The sequence below is a fragment of the Rhinopithecus roxellana genome, chromosome 19 (assembly GCF_007565055.1).
Source record: "Rhinopithecus roxellana isolate Shanxi Qingling chromosome 19, ASM756505v1, whole genome shotgun sequence".
NCBI classification, from domain to species: Eukaryota; Metazoa; Chordata; class Mammalia; order Primates; family Cercopithecidae; genus Rhinopithecus; species Rhinopithecus roxellana.
In genome coordinates, this window is record NC_044567.1 from 3,905,660 (window position 1) to 3,920,967 (window position 15,308).

General features: G+C 50.6%; 1 protein-coding gene, 1 non-coding gene and 2 pseudogenes across 3 annotated transcripts; 2 read left to right on the forward strand and 2 right to left on the reverse strand.

Moving 5' to 3' along the window:
- Positions 1 to 511: 511 nt before the first annotated feature.
- PSMB3 (proteasome 20S subunit beta 3) lies at positions 512 to 11,862 on the reverse strand. Its single transcript, XM_010379337.2, has 6 exons — positions 11,736 to 11,862; positions 11,231 to 11,415; positions 7,672 to 7,779; positions 4,108 to 4,285; positions 2,167 to 2,261; positions 512 to 616 (listed from the first exon to the last, which is right to left on the reverse strand). Exons 1-6 carry the CDS (start codon positions 11,736 to 11,738, stop codon positions 568 to 570), a joined length of 618 nt encoding a protein of 205 aa, XP_010377639.1. The 5' UTR covers positions 11,739 to 11,862; the 3' UTR covers positions 512 to 567.
- Positions 8,608 to 8,703, forward strand: LOC115895001 (annotated as a pseudogene).
- Positions 11,863 to 12,700: 838 nt separating the features above from the next.
- TRNAN-GUU lies at positions 12,701 to 12,774 on the forward strand. The gene has a single exon. It is a non-coding gene; the product is annotated as a tRNA-Asn (tRNA).
- A 1,940-nt stretch (positions 12,775 to 14,714) lies between these two features.
- Positions 14,715 to 15,306, reverse strand: LOC115894818 (annotated as a pseudogene). Its single transcript, XR_004055007.1, has one exon. The product of XR_004055007.1 is annotated as an uncharacterized LOC115894818 (transcript).
- Positions 15,307 to 15,308: the final 2 nt, after the last annotated feature.

The window sequence follows — 15,308 nt, forward strand, 5'->3', positions numbered from 1 at the left end:
AGGGGTGGGATCAAGGTATGTGTTTTAGGAGTTCCACAGGTGACTAATGTGCTGGCCAGGTTAAGAAACACTAGACTACTTATGGGTACTTGGCCAAATATCTACCTGAAGCAATAAAAGATCTAAGGGTTTTCTCATAGAGTTTGAAAAGGATTCTAAGCTCTGGAGTCATGTCAAGGACATCAGTTTATGTCCTTGCTTTACCACGTATTAAAGTAGACTTGGGTAAGTTATTTAACTGTCCTTCTTCTCCAAACAAGGATAATCTCAACTACCTTGAGTCATTATGATGAATAAATTCTAGACCATGTAAAGCACTTGTGTGGGGCCTAGCACACAGGGAGCATGCAGCAAGTGACATGTGGATTGTCCCCACTGGCACGCACCCGTGGAGTAGAGCGTGAGCCAGAAAGCAAGCCGAGGGCCAGGCTACACACACCAAGTGGCTGGTTGTAGCTGCCCAGCTGGGGCAGAGATCTGCGGAAAGGCATCAAAGACAAAGAAGCAGGAGTCAAAGACAGGCTATTTTATTTCAAAAAAAAAAAAAAGTGGGCTCTGGGAACAGGGTTAGTCCATTCGGGCCTTCAGTGTCCTGGTGGTGATTTTGTCCTTCTCGCTGCAGAGGAAGAAAATCACAAGAAAACATCTCTACCCATCTGGACCGTGACTGTGACTAGCTCTCCCGGCCCTCAGCACCGAGCCCTCAAGCCCTGGGGTAAGGGAGCAGAACAAATGGCTGCCCGCTGCCTCTAGGTGTAACTATCCTGCTCTAGTTCTTTCCTGCTGGCTCATCTCTGCCTGTGGTGAGGAAGGAGGGACAGGAACAGAGACCTGGGCAGACTTTCCACAGGTGGAACCACCTCGGGGAGGCTTTCCCAGAAAATGATTCTGGGAAAGGGCGACTTCACAGCTCTCCAAAGAAGGGAAGGAGCTTGGCTGGATGCGGTGGCTCATACCTGTAATCCTAGCACTTTGGGAGGCCGAGGTGGTTGGATCATGAGGTCAGGAGTTCAATACCAGCCTGACCAACATGGTGAAACCCCATCTCTACTAAAAATACAGAAAGTAGCTAGGCGTGGTGGCATGTGCCTGTAATCCCAGCTACTCAGGAAGCTGAGGCAGGAGAATCGCTTGAACCCAGGAGGTGGAGGTTGCAGTGAGCCAAGATAGCACCAGTGCACTCCAGCCTGGGCGACAGAGCGAGACTCATCTCAAAAAAAAAAAGAAGAAGGGAAGGAGCTCCTCCAAGCCTAGAGAATAAGCCACTTAGGAAGGAGAAGGTATGGTTTCACCCCAAAGAACATAAAAAAACCTTCGGTGGTAAATTCTGTTTTTTGTTTTTTTTTTGAGACAGAGTCTCACTCTGTTGCTGGAGTGCAATGGCGCTATCTTGGCTCACTGCAACCTCTGCCTCCCAGGTTCAAGCAATTCTGCCTTAGCCTCCTGCATAGCTAGGATTACAGGCGCACACATCACGCCCAGCTAATTTTTGTATTTTAGTAGAGACCATGTTGGCCAGGCTTGTCTCGAACTCCTGACCTTGTGATCCGCCTGCCTCAGCCTCCCAAAGTGCTGGGATTACAGGCATGAGCCACCGTGCCCGGCCAAATACTGTTTCATGGTAATTACGCAGGCTATCCCCCGAAAGGGTCCTAATGCTTATCCTGCAATGTAGGAAAGTGGTTGGAAGGACACCTTCTATTCTATCCAATCAGGTTCCCGGTGATGTCTCCAAACAAGAGGACAAGGGGGATGGCACTTAGGGAGCTGGCTGGGGCTTGGAAATTGGTCCCTAGAGCTCAGAACATCATATAGATCTGGGCTGGAGAGAGGATGCAAGCCACCTAAAATTTCAATCCATTTGTAGTAGCTTTGCTGTGGCTCACCCCAACACAGATCCCTGAGACTTTGGGGACATTGTTAAGGAAGAAATGTCTCTTGTGAGCACGGGTCACAGAACCTCAGCTGACAGAGGCCAGAGGAAGCTGGGTAGGCTGCCAGCTACCAGCCATAGGTAGGCATGGACTTTTGCTCACCCAGGACAGCCAAAAGCACCTTTCTTACCTCATACCTGACCAGGGGGTTGGGAAAATGGGGTGTATGCTTGTGGAGAAGGGAGAGGCAGGGTGTTTGCAGAGTGTCTAGACTTCTGCAGCCCATACTCACATGATGTGGACAATAACTCCCATGCCTGACACTGCATCCCGGTCCACAGCATTCAGCATGGCTTGGGAGATGGTTTCAAACAGGTGTTCCGGATCCTGCCAACAGAGTGGGACCCCTTCAGACCACAGCCTCTGGCTCTGATTTGGTTTGGTCCCTTAACTCTCTTTTTTCTAGGCTCAAGGTTCCCAGCTCTGGCCTCAAGACATGCCTGAAGTAAGGGGTGATTCCCAGGATGTGGGAAGCCCCCTCAGCTCCTTCCTTGGAAGGAAGCAGAATTATGTAAAGGGAAGTGAAAGAGATGTCAAGCCCTGAATTTCTTTTACTAATCAGCAGTGTGACATTGGTCCCTTCACTGAGCCTCAGTTTCTTCTCTGTAAAATAGGGAGAAGAATCCCTATTTGGCTCCCATGTGCTTTAGCAGCTGTCTGATGGGCTCTGATCCTGGATATCTTAACAGGTACCTCAGAACCCAACCTATCTCCAACCACAAACCCACTTTCCCCAAACCTGTTCCTTCTACATTCTGTCTTGGCTAGCCTAGCTGGAGAATCCAGCCATCCTCTGTCTCTCCCTCCTTCGCTTCTGTTTTAAGTGACTTAAGTCCCCTTGACAGCTGCCTTCCTGCCTCCCCACTGCCACTGTCTTTGCTCAGGGCCTCAGTGTCTCCTGCAGGCGATAACAGCCTGTCACGTCCACCTAAAGGCACCTGATTCCCTAGGTTCCTTATGGCAGAGGACAGAGTTCAAACTCCTTGGCATGGCATTCAAGGCCCTTTGAGGTCTCATCTCAGTCTCCAGCATCGTTTCCCACCATGTTTAACCCACACTCCAGCCAGGTTCAGCTCTCTCCAGTCACTGAGCATACCTGGCCCTTCCTGTACCTTTGCACAGGCTGTTCCTTCTGCTACCAGACTCTTTTCTTTCCTCCTCTTCCCAACAAACTGCAGTTTAACGGTATTTGGGTGTGTCTTGCTTCACTGGGCTGCAGTGGGCCCTTGAAAGCAGACTGTACCTGCTTTCCCCAATGCCCAGGAGAACTGACACTCAATAATGACAGCCGACCCTCACCGTCGAGCACCATCTAGTCTCTTCTCATTTGTTTTTTTGCTCGCTTTGGCAGCATATATACTCATTTGTTTTCCTTAGCACCACTGTGGGTTTTTTTTTTTTTTTTTTTTTTTTTTGCGATGGAGTTTAGCTCTTGTTGCCCAGGATGCAGTGCAATGGCACGATCTTGGCTCACTGTAACCTCTGCCTCCCAGGCTCAAGCGATTCTCCTCAGCCTCCTGAGTAGCTGGGATTACAGGCATGCACCACCATGCCCGGCTAATTTGACATCTTTTTTTTTAGTAGAGACAGAGTTTCTCCATGTTGGTCAGGCTGGTCTTGAACTCCCGACCTCAGGTGATCTGCTTGCCTCAGCCTCCCAAAATGCTGCGCTTACAGGTGTGAGCCACTGCCCCTGGCCTCCTCAGCACCACTTCTAAGGTAGACTCTCTTATCCCCATTTTACAGTCAAGGTAGTGGAGGCAGAGAGGTAAACTGGCTTCTCCAAGAACAATAACTAAGGTGGTGGGTGGATCCAAGTTTCAAACCCAGACAACCTGGTTCCAAAGCCCATTCTCTTGAGCCGCCTCTAACCCTACACTGAGTTAAATGTTTGCTCAACGAATGGATGTGAGAACCCTGTAAACCCAATGTAAGGAATTCTTACTGCTGTGGCAAATATCTAACTGTGGTCTCCCAACAGAAGATGCTCTCCTTTGGAGCCAGCCAACCCTGGCAGATGGAAGTTCTGGATACCCTTCCAAGGAGCAGCAGCTGCGGCTTTCTCTCCCACCTGCACCATTTTCCCCATTACCTGCCACATAAACACATTTTTTTCCTAATGACCAAGGGTGGGTACCTCAGAACCCAGTCCCACTCCATGCCACCAACATACCATGTTGGGCTCCCAGAGGGACTCACACATTCCGTACATTTGTTCGGCGCAGGTGCCACTGACCACAAAGTCATCAGTCACCATGGGGCAGCCGATGAGGTCTAGAGAGCAAATGAAGGGCTTAAAGGTCTTCGGGTCCAATCCGGCAATGACTGGCTCAGTGTAGTAGGGGCCAAACCTGTGGGGGCCAGCATCAGAGAGAGAAACCAGAACTCAGGAATGCTCACTTTCATGTTCAAGCCTATTCAGACAAGGCCCCTGCCTAGACCCAGACCCAAAGGGAAGTGGAGGACCTGTTTAGGAAGATCCCTGAGGCCAGCTCCCTCTGCCTTCTCCTGCCAGCTAGCAATATTCTAAGACTTCTTCACTTTCTTTTCTTCAACACTTACTTTTCTGTCCTTCTCCTCTCTGACCCTCTTGTCCTCCTTTCTTTCAGAATTGTTTTCTTCTAATCCTCCCTCTCCTCACCCAAGGTCCTACCATCACTCAGTCCTCTTTTTTTTTTTTGAGACAGAGTCTTGCTCTGTTGCCCAGGCTGGAGTGCAGTGGCGTGATCTTGGCTCACTGCAAGCTCTGCCTCCTGGGTTCAAGCCATTCTCCTGCCTCAGCCTCCCGAGTAGCTGGGACTACAGGTACCCGCCACCATGCCCAGCTAATGTTTTGTATTTTTAGTCGAGATGGGGTTTCACCGTGTTAGCCAGCATGGTCTCGATCTCCTGGCCTCATGATCCACCTGCCTCGGCCTCCCAAAGTGCTGAGATTACAGGCGTGAGCCACTGCACCCAGCCTGGATCACAGTCATTTCTAAGGGCATGATCTTCAGTTACAGCTCTAAATAGAAACACAGACACACACACATACATACAGTTTGAGATTACAGGCATGAGCCACCATGAAAATAACTTTTTTAGGCCAGGCATGATGGCTCATGTTTGTAATCTCAGCACTTAGGGAGGCGGCCAAGGCTGGAGGATTGCTTAAGCCTAGGCATTCAAGACCAACCCGGACAACAAAGTGAGACCCCTGTCTCTACAAAAAAATTTAAAAATTAGCCAGGTGTGGTGGCATGCACCTATGGTCCCAGCTACTCGGGAGGCTGAGGCAGGAGGATTGCTTGCGCCCAGGAGGCAAAGGTTGCAGTGAGCCATGATCGCACCATTGCATTCCAGTCTGGGCAAAAGAGTGAGACTCTCAAAAAAATAATAATAATAAAATAAAAAATAAAAATAATAAAATAAATGACTTACTCTTATTGAAAAGAATAAAAATACATTAGGTTACCCGAAAAATTCTGGATTCTTAGCTACTATTGCCGGGAGCTTCCTCTATGAGCCCATCTGAAATCAGTGATTTTTCTGGCAGGACAGGCTAAGGCACTGATCTGCAAACCTGAGCAACGTCCAGACTCCTTTTAAAATCTGGACCCCAGAGATACCGTCTACACACCTCTGAAACACTGCAGTCAAAGTTACTTCAGATGGTAACTTGGCATCAGCATAGTAGAAAGTTCAAACACAGGCCCTGAACTGTGTTATAGTATTTGGTTTTAAGGTTCTTACCCAGATAATCCCGGATATTATTAACTTTTTTTTCGCTGGCTAGGCGCAGTGGCTCATGCTTGTAATCCCAGCACTTTGGGAGGCGGAGGTGGGTGGATCATGAAGTCATGAATTCGAGACCAGCCTGGCCAACATGATGAAACCCCGTCTCTACTAAAAATAAAATTAGCCAGGCGCGGTGGCAGGCACCTGCTGTAATCCCAGCTACTCGGGAGCCTGAGGCAGGTTGCTCACCGCAATCTCTACCTCCCAGGTTCAAGCAGTTCTCCTGCCTCAGTTTCCTGAGTAGCTGGAATTACTGGCGCATTGCCACCATGCCCAGCTAATTTTTGTATTTTTATTAGAGACAGGGTTTCACCATGCTGGTCAGGCTGGACTCTTAATTCCTGACCTCAGGTGATCCACCCATCTCGGTCTCCCAAAGTGCTGGGATTACAGGCATGAGCCACCACACCCGGCCTATTTTTTATTTCTTTTGAGACTAAGTCTCACTCTGTCACCAAGGCTGGAGTGCAGTGGCATGATCTTGGCTCACTACAACCTCTACCTCCCAGGTTCAATTCTCATGCCTCAGCTTCCCGTGTGGCTGGGATTACAGGCATGCACCACCACACCCAGCTAATTTTTGTATTTTTAGTAGAGATGAGGTGTCACCATGTTGACCAGGCTGGTCTCGAACTCCTGACCTCAAGTGATCCACCTTCCTTGGCCTCCCAAAGTACTGGGATTACAGGCATGAGCCACTACGCCCAGCAAGCCATTTAATATATATCCAAGTATGTGTTAATTGCTACAACTTTATAAATAGACTTTTTGCTGGGCGCGGTGGCTCATACTTGTAATCCCAGCACTTTGGGAGGCCGAGGTGGTAGATTAGTTGAGTTTGGGAGTTCAAGACCAGCCTGACCAGCATGATGAAACCTCTACTAAAAAAAAAAAAAAAAAGCCAGGTGTGATGGCACACGCCTGTAATCCCAGCTATTCAGGAGGCTAAGGCAGGAAGATCACTTGGACCCAGGAGGTGGAGATTGCAGTGAACCATGACTGCGCACCAGGGTGACAAAGCAAGACTCTTTCTCGAAAAAAAAAAAAAAGAAAAAGAAATGACAAGTCCTTTCAGTTTTGAAAGCTAAAGAGTATTTTTACAAATTACAAAAATTACTTCAAAATAAAAAGTTAAAAGAAAAAAAAAAAAGAGCTTGGGCTGGGTGTGGTGGTTCACTCCTATAATCCCAGGACTTTGGGAGGCCAAGGCAGGTGGATCATCTGAGGTCAGGAGTTCGAAACCAGCCTGACCCACATGGTGAAACCCCATCTCTACTGAAAATACAAAAATCGGCTGGGTGTGGTGATGTGGACCTGTAGTCCCAGGTACGTGGAAGGCTGAGGCAGAAGAATCGATTGAACCTGGGAGGCGGAGGTTGCAGTGAGCCGAGATTGTGCCACTGCACTCCAGCCTGGGCGACAGAGCAAGACTCCGTCTCAAAAAAAAAAAAAAAGAAAAACAGAGCTCGACTTGTATTCTGGCCACCCAGGTTTGCCCAGAGGTAGAAAGCACCCACAGGGTCTCCTTTCAATTCCATCGCAGATTTCTGCACTGAATTCTACAGTTAGGCCCCTTGTTTCTCACCGTAAAGCCCTCAAAAAGAACTGACGAAAATGAACGCCCCATTCCTAGGCTCCCTGCTATTCCCAAGAAGCCAGTGCTGACAGAATAGCTCTAGAGTAAGGGTGGCTTCTGCTGGGAGACCCCAGAACAGTCTGGTGGGGCTAATTCTTTTGCCTGGATGCAAACTTATCTGCTATGTGCATTCCTTGCCTTCTTCCAATGTAAGTATTTTCTTTCCTATTTGGGTGTCAGGCCCAAAGAAAACACACCCATAAAATAAGGATATTATCCTGCAAATAAGAGACGGAAAAACAAGGAGAATCCCCTTCCTCAGTACCTACTCCGTACTACAAAGGTTGTCTGCATTCCCTCAGTGCTAGCTACACTTGCACTCACCGTTTCTCATACAAGAGGTTGGCCACCATGCTCATGAGGGTATAAGGTTTGATCTGCCGGCCTTCCTTCAACTCATACAGGTTCAGCCGGAACTTGAGGCGCTGGGCACTGAGGTAGGAGAAAAGTGAGTTAATAAGTCATTATTGAATATTCCCAAGTGTCTACCCTGTTGAGGTCAGGGGAACATAAGGAGACACCTCATCTCAGTCCCTGCCCAGGGAAAACTGCAGTCTTACATGTGTTAGGAAGTAGCAACTGGTGCTCACTTTGGCAGCACATATACATATACATATACACATACACATATATACATACACACACACACACACACACACACATATATATATATATATTTCTTTTTTTTGAGACGGAGTCTTGCTCTGCCACCCAGGCTGGAGTGCAGTGGCCGGATCTCAGCTCACTGCAAGCTCCGCCTCCCGGGTTTACGCCATTCTCCTGCCTCAGTCTCCCGAGTAGCTGGGACTACAGGCGCCCGCCTTGTCGCCCGGCTAGTTTTTTGTATTTTCAAGTAGAGACAGGGTTTCACCATATTAGCCAGGATGGTCTCAATCTCCTGACCTCGTGATCCGCCCGTCTCGGCCTCCCAAAGTGCTGGGATTACAGGCTTGAGCCACCGCGCCCGGCCTATATATATATATTTTTTGAGATGGAGTCTCGCTCCGTTGCCCAGGCTGGAGTGCAGTGGCATGATCTGGGCTCACTGCAACCTCCGCCTCCCGAGTTCACGCCATTCTCCTGCCTCAGCCTCCCAAGTAGCTGGGACTACAGGCGCCCACCACCACGCCCGGCTAATTTTTTTGCACTTTTAGTAGAAATGGGGTTTTATTGTGTTAGCCAGGATGGTCTCGAACTCCTGACCTCATGATCTGCCTGCCTCGGCCTCCCAAAGTGCTGGGATTACGGGCGCGAGCCACTGCACCCGGCCTGGAAGCACATATATTAAAACTGGAATAATACAGAGAAGATTAGCAGAAGGATGACATGCAGATTTGTGAAGCATTCCATATAAAAAGTTTTAGGCTGGGCGCAGTGGGTCACACCTGTAATCCCAGCACTTTGGGAGATTGACGTGGGTAGATCGCTTGAGCTCAGGAGTTCAAGCCAAGCCTGGGCAACGTAGTGAAATCTTGTCTCTTACAAAAAATACAAAAATTAGCTGGGCATGGTGGCGCACACCTTAGTCCCAGCCACTTGGGAGGGTGAGGTGGAAGGATCACTTGAGCCCTGGAGTTAGAGGTTGCAGTGAGTTAAGTTTATGTCACCAGTCTGGGTGACCAAAAAAAAAGAAAAAAAGAGCAGCACCAACTGCTGTGCTATGTGCTAACAGACCTGAAAGGTGCCTTAGAAAAAGGCCACTTGGCAGCCAGGCACAGTGGTTCATGCCTGTAATCCCAGCACTTTGGGAGGCCGAGGCGGGCGGATCACGAGATCAGGAGATCGAGACCATCCTGGCTAACACGGTGAAACCCCGTCTCTACTAAAAATACAAAAAAGTAGCTGGTCGTGGTGGCGGGCGCCTGTAGTCCCAGTTACGCGGGAGGCTGAGGCAGAATGGTGTGAACCCGGGAGGAGGAGCTTACAGTGAGCTAAGATTGTGCCACTACACTCCAGCCTGGGTGACAGAGCGAGACTCCCGTCTCAAAAAAGAAAAAGGCCACTTGGCAGCTCTGGTGAAAAAAGGAAGAAAGGTCACAGCTTGCCAGTTCCATTTCAGAGCCCCAGGATAAGCCCCTGCATAGAGCAGACCAATGCGACACCTGCTGGAGGCAAAGCAGTGTCTCAGGACACCAGAGCAAAGAGCCTTAGAAATGACTTGAGCTTCATCTTCCAGGTAGGGAAACCGAGGCCTAGTGAAATGAGCAGCTATTGCCCACAAGCAAGCAAATGCAGTGAGAAAAGCCCTCTGAAGAAAAGGAAATGGTGTGAGAACAGCAGTGACTGGAGAGGGGAAGGCTTACAGGAGACTTCACACTGACAGGAACCCCAGGATGTCATTCTCTGACTCTACCAGGACAGGAAAAAAAGGCCGTGAGATCTCAGTAAGTGTTATGTTCTTGAGACTCAGGGAGTTTTAAGATAAATGAGAACATTTTCTTTTTGAATTTCCTTCTTTTTATTTTTGAGACAGAATCTCACTCTGTTGCCCAGGCTAGAGTGCAGTGGCACAATCTCAGCTCACTGCAACCTCCGTCTCTCAGGTTCAAGCAATTCTCCAGCCTCAGCCTCCCGAGGAGCTGGGATTACAGGTGATCACCACCACGCCCAGTTAATTTTTGTATTTGTAGTAGAGACAGGGTTTCACCATGTTGGCCAGGCTGGTCTGGAACTCCTGACCTCAAGATATCCGCCCACCTCCCAAAGTGTTGGTATTACAGGTGAGCCATCGCGCCTGGCCGAAATGAGAATATTTTCTGACAGGCATCCACCCACACTTGTGAGCTAGTCTCTCCACCTTCTAGGAAACAAATCCAGGACCTGCCGCTCCTCAGGCCACCAGTACCCTGCAGCACCTGCCCCCTGTGACCACGTATTCCCTCCTGAAAACCTATCGCCATTCTTTTCCTCTCTTATTATTCTCTGGTTTCTCTTGTCACCTCACTGCTAAATGTAAGGTTCAGCTCTTAAACGGCTACTCGTTATTTCCCTCTCTACAGACTTTGTCTCTCCAGAATCTGCTCCCATAGATTTGGCACATTGCCAATGCTTCCCCAACCCTGAGATGTAATATCAAAACCCCAACTGTTTGCAAGATGTTTCTATTGGGCTTGCCTTGTCCCCTCAAAATTGGTGTCAAAATCAAAGTCAGGCCAGGTGCGGTAGCTCATGCCTGTAATCTCAGCACTTTGGGAAGCTGAGGCAGGTGGATCACTTGAGGTCAGGAGTTCCATACCAGCCTGGCCAACATGGTGAAACCCTGTCTCTACTAAAAATACAAAAATTAGCCAGGCATGGTGGTGCGTGCCTGTAGTCCCAGCTACTCAGGAGGCTGAGGCACAAAAATCGCTTGAGCCTGGGAGGTGGAGGTTGCAGTGAGCCAAGATCACGCCACTGAGCTCCAGCCTGGGTGACAGTGCAAGTCTCTGTCTCAAAAAAAAAAAAAAAAAAAAAAAAAAAAAGAAAAAAGAAAGGGAGGGACACATTTCTGGAGACAGTCTCGCTCTTTAGGGACTGAGCGCTGACTTTGGTCTTAGAGAGACTCGCGTGGGAATCTTGGCTGACACTCATTAACTTTGCTTCTTGGGCAAGACAATCTCTGAGACCCTCAGTTTCCTCATCTGCAAAATGGGATGGCAACATGGAATCCTCAGGGAGAGGATTAAGTAAGTCCATGCATCTGAGGTGTTTTCCACAGAGCCTGGCACAGTGGAAATGCTGGTAAAAGTTGGTTAGGATACATCTCTGTATCGCTATGGTGTGCGGCAAAGTCTCAAACTCACTGGTGGTGTGTGGTAGATGACTGACACCTTGGCCGGTCAAGACGACGGGGAGGATGGTCCAAGAAGAGACCTGGGTGTGGGCAGGGACCCTTGAAACTTACACTGTCTGGACATCAGTGGCGAGCCCGGCCAGACCGATGTACAGCCGGTCACCCATGGGAAAGATCTTCTGGAAGTCCGTGGTCACCATCTGGGCCTGGATGCCGAAGCGCCTGTCTGCAGCGATGGCCACACAGTTCTTCCCCTTCATGGCCATGACGGCCCCTCCGTTATAGGACATAATAGACTAGGACAGACAGAGCGGAGGGGTCAGCGCGGGGGGTCAAACGCTGCCACAGCCCCCGACCCAGCTCCTGATGCGGAGGCTCCTGTACGCCCGTTCTCCATTCCGGAGGCGCCTGAACCCCTGGTTTTCCAGCTGGGATGAGCACTGTGTGGCGGCGATGAGCCACACTCACCCTCTTGGTACTCACCGGGGTCCGTTCCCCTCGAACTGAAACCGTTTCCTTCCATCGACCCTTGGCCCTTTTCATCCCCAAGCCTCTCCCGACCCCCTCCGCTTCTCAATCCTTCCCTGTGCTCCTTTGCTTTAACTCCCCATCTCACCATGATTGCGGTGTACTAGGACCCCTCGATCGCCGGAGCAATTCCAGTAAACCGGGTCTAGCCTTCACTGCGCAACCGCTCTCGCTGTTGTCTCTTCATTGGCTGATAGGCGGACTCTTCCTGGACATCTGGGCTTTCTATTGGTCCCGCGTCCCTGTCGGTCACCAGTAGAGGTAGTTTGGTTGCAAAGTCAAAACGGAGGCGGGAAAAGCGGAAGTGAAAAGTCACTGTGGGTGCGGAAGAGGCTTGCGATACGGTGCATAGTGGGATCTCGGCGGACCTGACTCGGGACTGGGGGCGGAGCCTGCGCGCACGTGGGCTGGTGAAACTGGGTTTAGGGGGCTGCGCCCCAGCTGAACGGGCACCGTGACGCTTATCACCGTGATGTATGAGTTCGTCCTATTAGTCGTGCTAGCTTATTTATTCACTCCAGAAATCCTTACGTTTACTGTGTACCAGGCACTTGCCTAGGCTCTGAATATTCACTGGCCCACAACAGTGCCTGGTATATAGGAGGCGCCCATTAAATGTAAATTTAATGATGCAGGTGGGAAGTGGAAGGCGTCGCGAGTAGGCGTCGTGGGTATTCTGCGGCTACAGGGGTTCAGCTGCGAAGGGGAGTTTGGAAGCCCAAAGTTGTTCTGATTTGGGGGACTTCCTGCGCGCCGACTTCACGTATCCTCAATCTCAGGTCACCCTAAAAAAGGATGCTCCGGGCCTCTCCACGTTTGAGGTAGAACCTGAGGATAGCCAGAGTCGACCTCTCGCCTAGCCAATGGAGGAGGAGGGTGCACGTCCCGCATCCTCTCCTCACAAGCCCTTTCGCCCCCCTCCCCCATCAGGATCCTTCCCTTTCTCCCACGGGTTCCACTTATTTCGCTCCATGGCGGCATCTCTTACGGCGTCTGCACCGTCCAGGCTCGCTCCCATTGACTCGGCTCACCACCACGCCAACAATCGTTGCGGTCTCTGTGGCGCAATCGGTTAGCGCGTTCGGCTGTTAACCGAAAGGTTGGTGGTTCGAGCCCACCCAGGGACGGTGTAGTTTTTTTTTTGTCTTTTGGGTTTTGTTCCCCCCGCCCCCCGTAAGATAAAAACCTAAGCCTTTTACTCAAAAGCCAAATTTTGCATAGAAATGGCAGCAGCAGGCCGGGCGCGGTGGCTCAAGCCTGTAATCCCAGCACTTTGGGAGGCCGAGACGGGCGGATCACGAGGTCAGGAGATCGAGACCTGGCTAACATGGTGAAACCCCGTCTCTACTAAAAAAATACAAAAAACTAGCCGGGCGAGGTGGCGGGCGCCTGTAGTCCCAGCTACTCCGGAGGCTGAGGCAGGAGAATGGCGTGAACCCGGGAGGCGGAGCTTGCAGTGAGCTGGCATCCGGCCACTGCACTCCAGCCCGGGCGACAGAGCGAGACTCCGTCTCAAAAAAAAAAGAAAGAAAGAAATGGCAGCAGCAATACTTTTTCTAGGAGAATCACTGTTCTTGAAAATTCTTTGCTGCTCAGTCAATAATGGGATAATTTCTCTAGCACTTCCCTCCACACCCCCCACCCCGCCTCCAAGCTGGATGGCAGGAAACCTAAAGACAGAGGTTTTTGTTTCACTGTGCAAGGAACATGTTTCAGGATGCATTTTTTTCGTAGGATTAGGAATGAATTTACAGTGGAGGTTCAACAGTTTTCTATTGTCTGCCTCAATCGATATTACAATCTCCAAATACTACATTTGGAAGGGAAGGGAATGAGAGAGAGACACACAGAGAAACAGGTATGAAGAGAAACAAAGGTGAGAAAGGGAGAACATTGTTGTGATACAGGGAAAGAAGGGACGTGACAGAGAACTAGGCAGGGTGAGTGGGGAAGACCCCAAGACAGAGAGAGGGACAATAGACACATTTAAAGTGAGAAGCATCAGAAAAAAAAGGAAAACAACACATTTTTTCCCCCTAGAACTACACAGAGAAGTGGGGGAGAAGGATGTGGAAAGAGAAGCAGAAACTGACCAAGGACTTTGTTTGGGGGAGATAAAAGGTATAAAGGACACAGAGGTAAAGACGTTCCGGAAAGCATTAGAGGAGCCGCCCTCTCCTGTCTCGTCACCATTTTTAAAGGGATCTGATCCTCGCAATAGCTTTTGGTATATGCTGGAGATAATTGCCTAGATTTCCCGCGTTCCTGTCCTCTGCGAGCCTCTAGCCTGTGACAGACACTGTGACTCTTCTGATGCACCTGTCAGCTAGAGGACCGCGTGAGATGCAAACACAAAATCAAGGGGCACCTAATGTCTGCCGAGGCGCATTCCTGGGCGCGGTGGGAGCCTCGACCTTTGTGGAGGAGAATGTGCAAAGCACTCTTAAGCAGTTCTCATAGACACTTGGTCTCTGCAGATTCGGCTCAAAGGAGACCTCTTGTGGAAGCCCACCCGAGTACTCACTCACCCTTAGCGCCCACACCAGAAGCGGTGGGCGCTAAAGGGACAGGCTGTGTGTTCCTCAGGGTTTGCACCCACCGGCCTGTGAGCACCCCGCGCAAACGCCAGGCTCCTGTGCCTTGAGTCCCCAGTTCCTAGCGCAGTATTTGACACTGGCACATGACAGGTGCTTCTCTGTCGGCTAGCAGTAGAACAAAAGACTAGGAAACTCTTCCGATGTGGGAGGAGTTGGTCAGAAGGTTCTCCTGAGAAACCGGAAAGGCCAGGAATGTGGGGACTAGTCATCCAGGACGCAAAAGATGAAAATGGAGTTTTAGTGGGTAATGGGGTCTTAGCACACTCCTCTCTAGCGGTTCTCTCCTGTCTGGCGCTTAACAACGGAGGAATAAGTGGATGGACCCCGGTGGCCCCTCGGGAAGCCCTCCGGGATTCATGGGCAGCAGAGGAACGTCAGCCTCCTTCCCACTGGCTGATAATGCCCCGAAGAGCAGCCCCTAGGTGTCCATGTGGTTGGTGGGTGGGATCCAGATCTCAGCAAAGGCCCTGTTACGGGTTTCTCTTGTTCGGGGTCTTGTAGCCAGAGAGGGGCGGCTGCCTGGGAGTCCCTGCCACGCTCCCCTCCCGGCAGAGCGAGTGGATGCGCGTTTTCCCTGGCAGAGTCCAGGATGCCGGCGACACATTTGCCCTGGGAACAGTGGGCGGGTCCCCTTTCCTCCGGGGCCGGTGAACTCGCCTCTTCGCCTGCAGGCTTGGGAGCAGGTGACCGGATCTTCCCTTGGCCCTTCTCCCGCCGGTTCTCGGACCACTCCCTCTGGAAGGAAGTCTCTCCGCCCTTCCTCTTCCTCCCCGCCCCGGTCCCGCTGTTGTGGCTGCAGGCTCAAGCTGGGGTCACTCGGCGGCCAGAGGACGAAAGCATTCAGCCGGAGCCCCCAGTTTCGGGGCTGCCTTGGCTGCGAGCAGCGAGGGAAGAAGAGGCAGGCGCTCCAAAACTGGGCGAAGATTCCTTTCCCAATTTCTAACTCGAGCCTCCCACCGTCAGTGCGCTTAATGGCGCTACTGGCCGGATGGATAATCAAGCTCTCTGGAGGGACAGACGTGGCCGCCATCCCTAATAAATTGTGAATAACAAATGAGCGAATC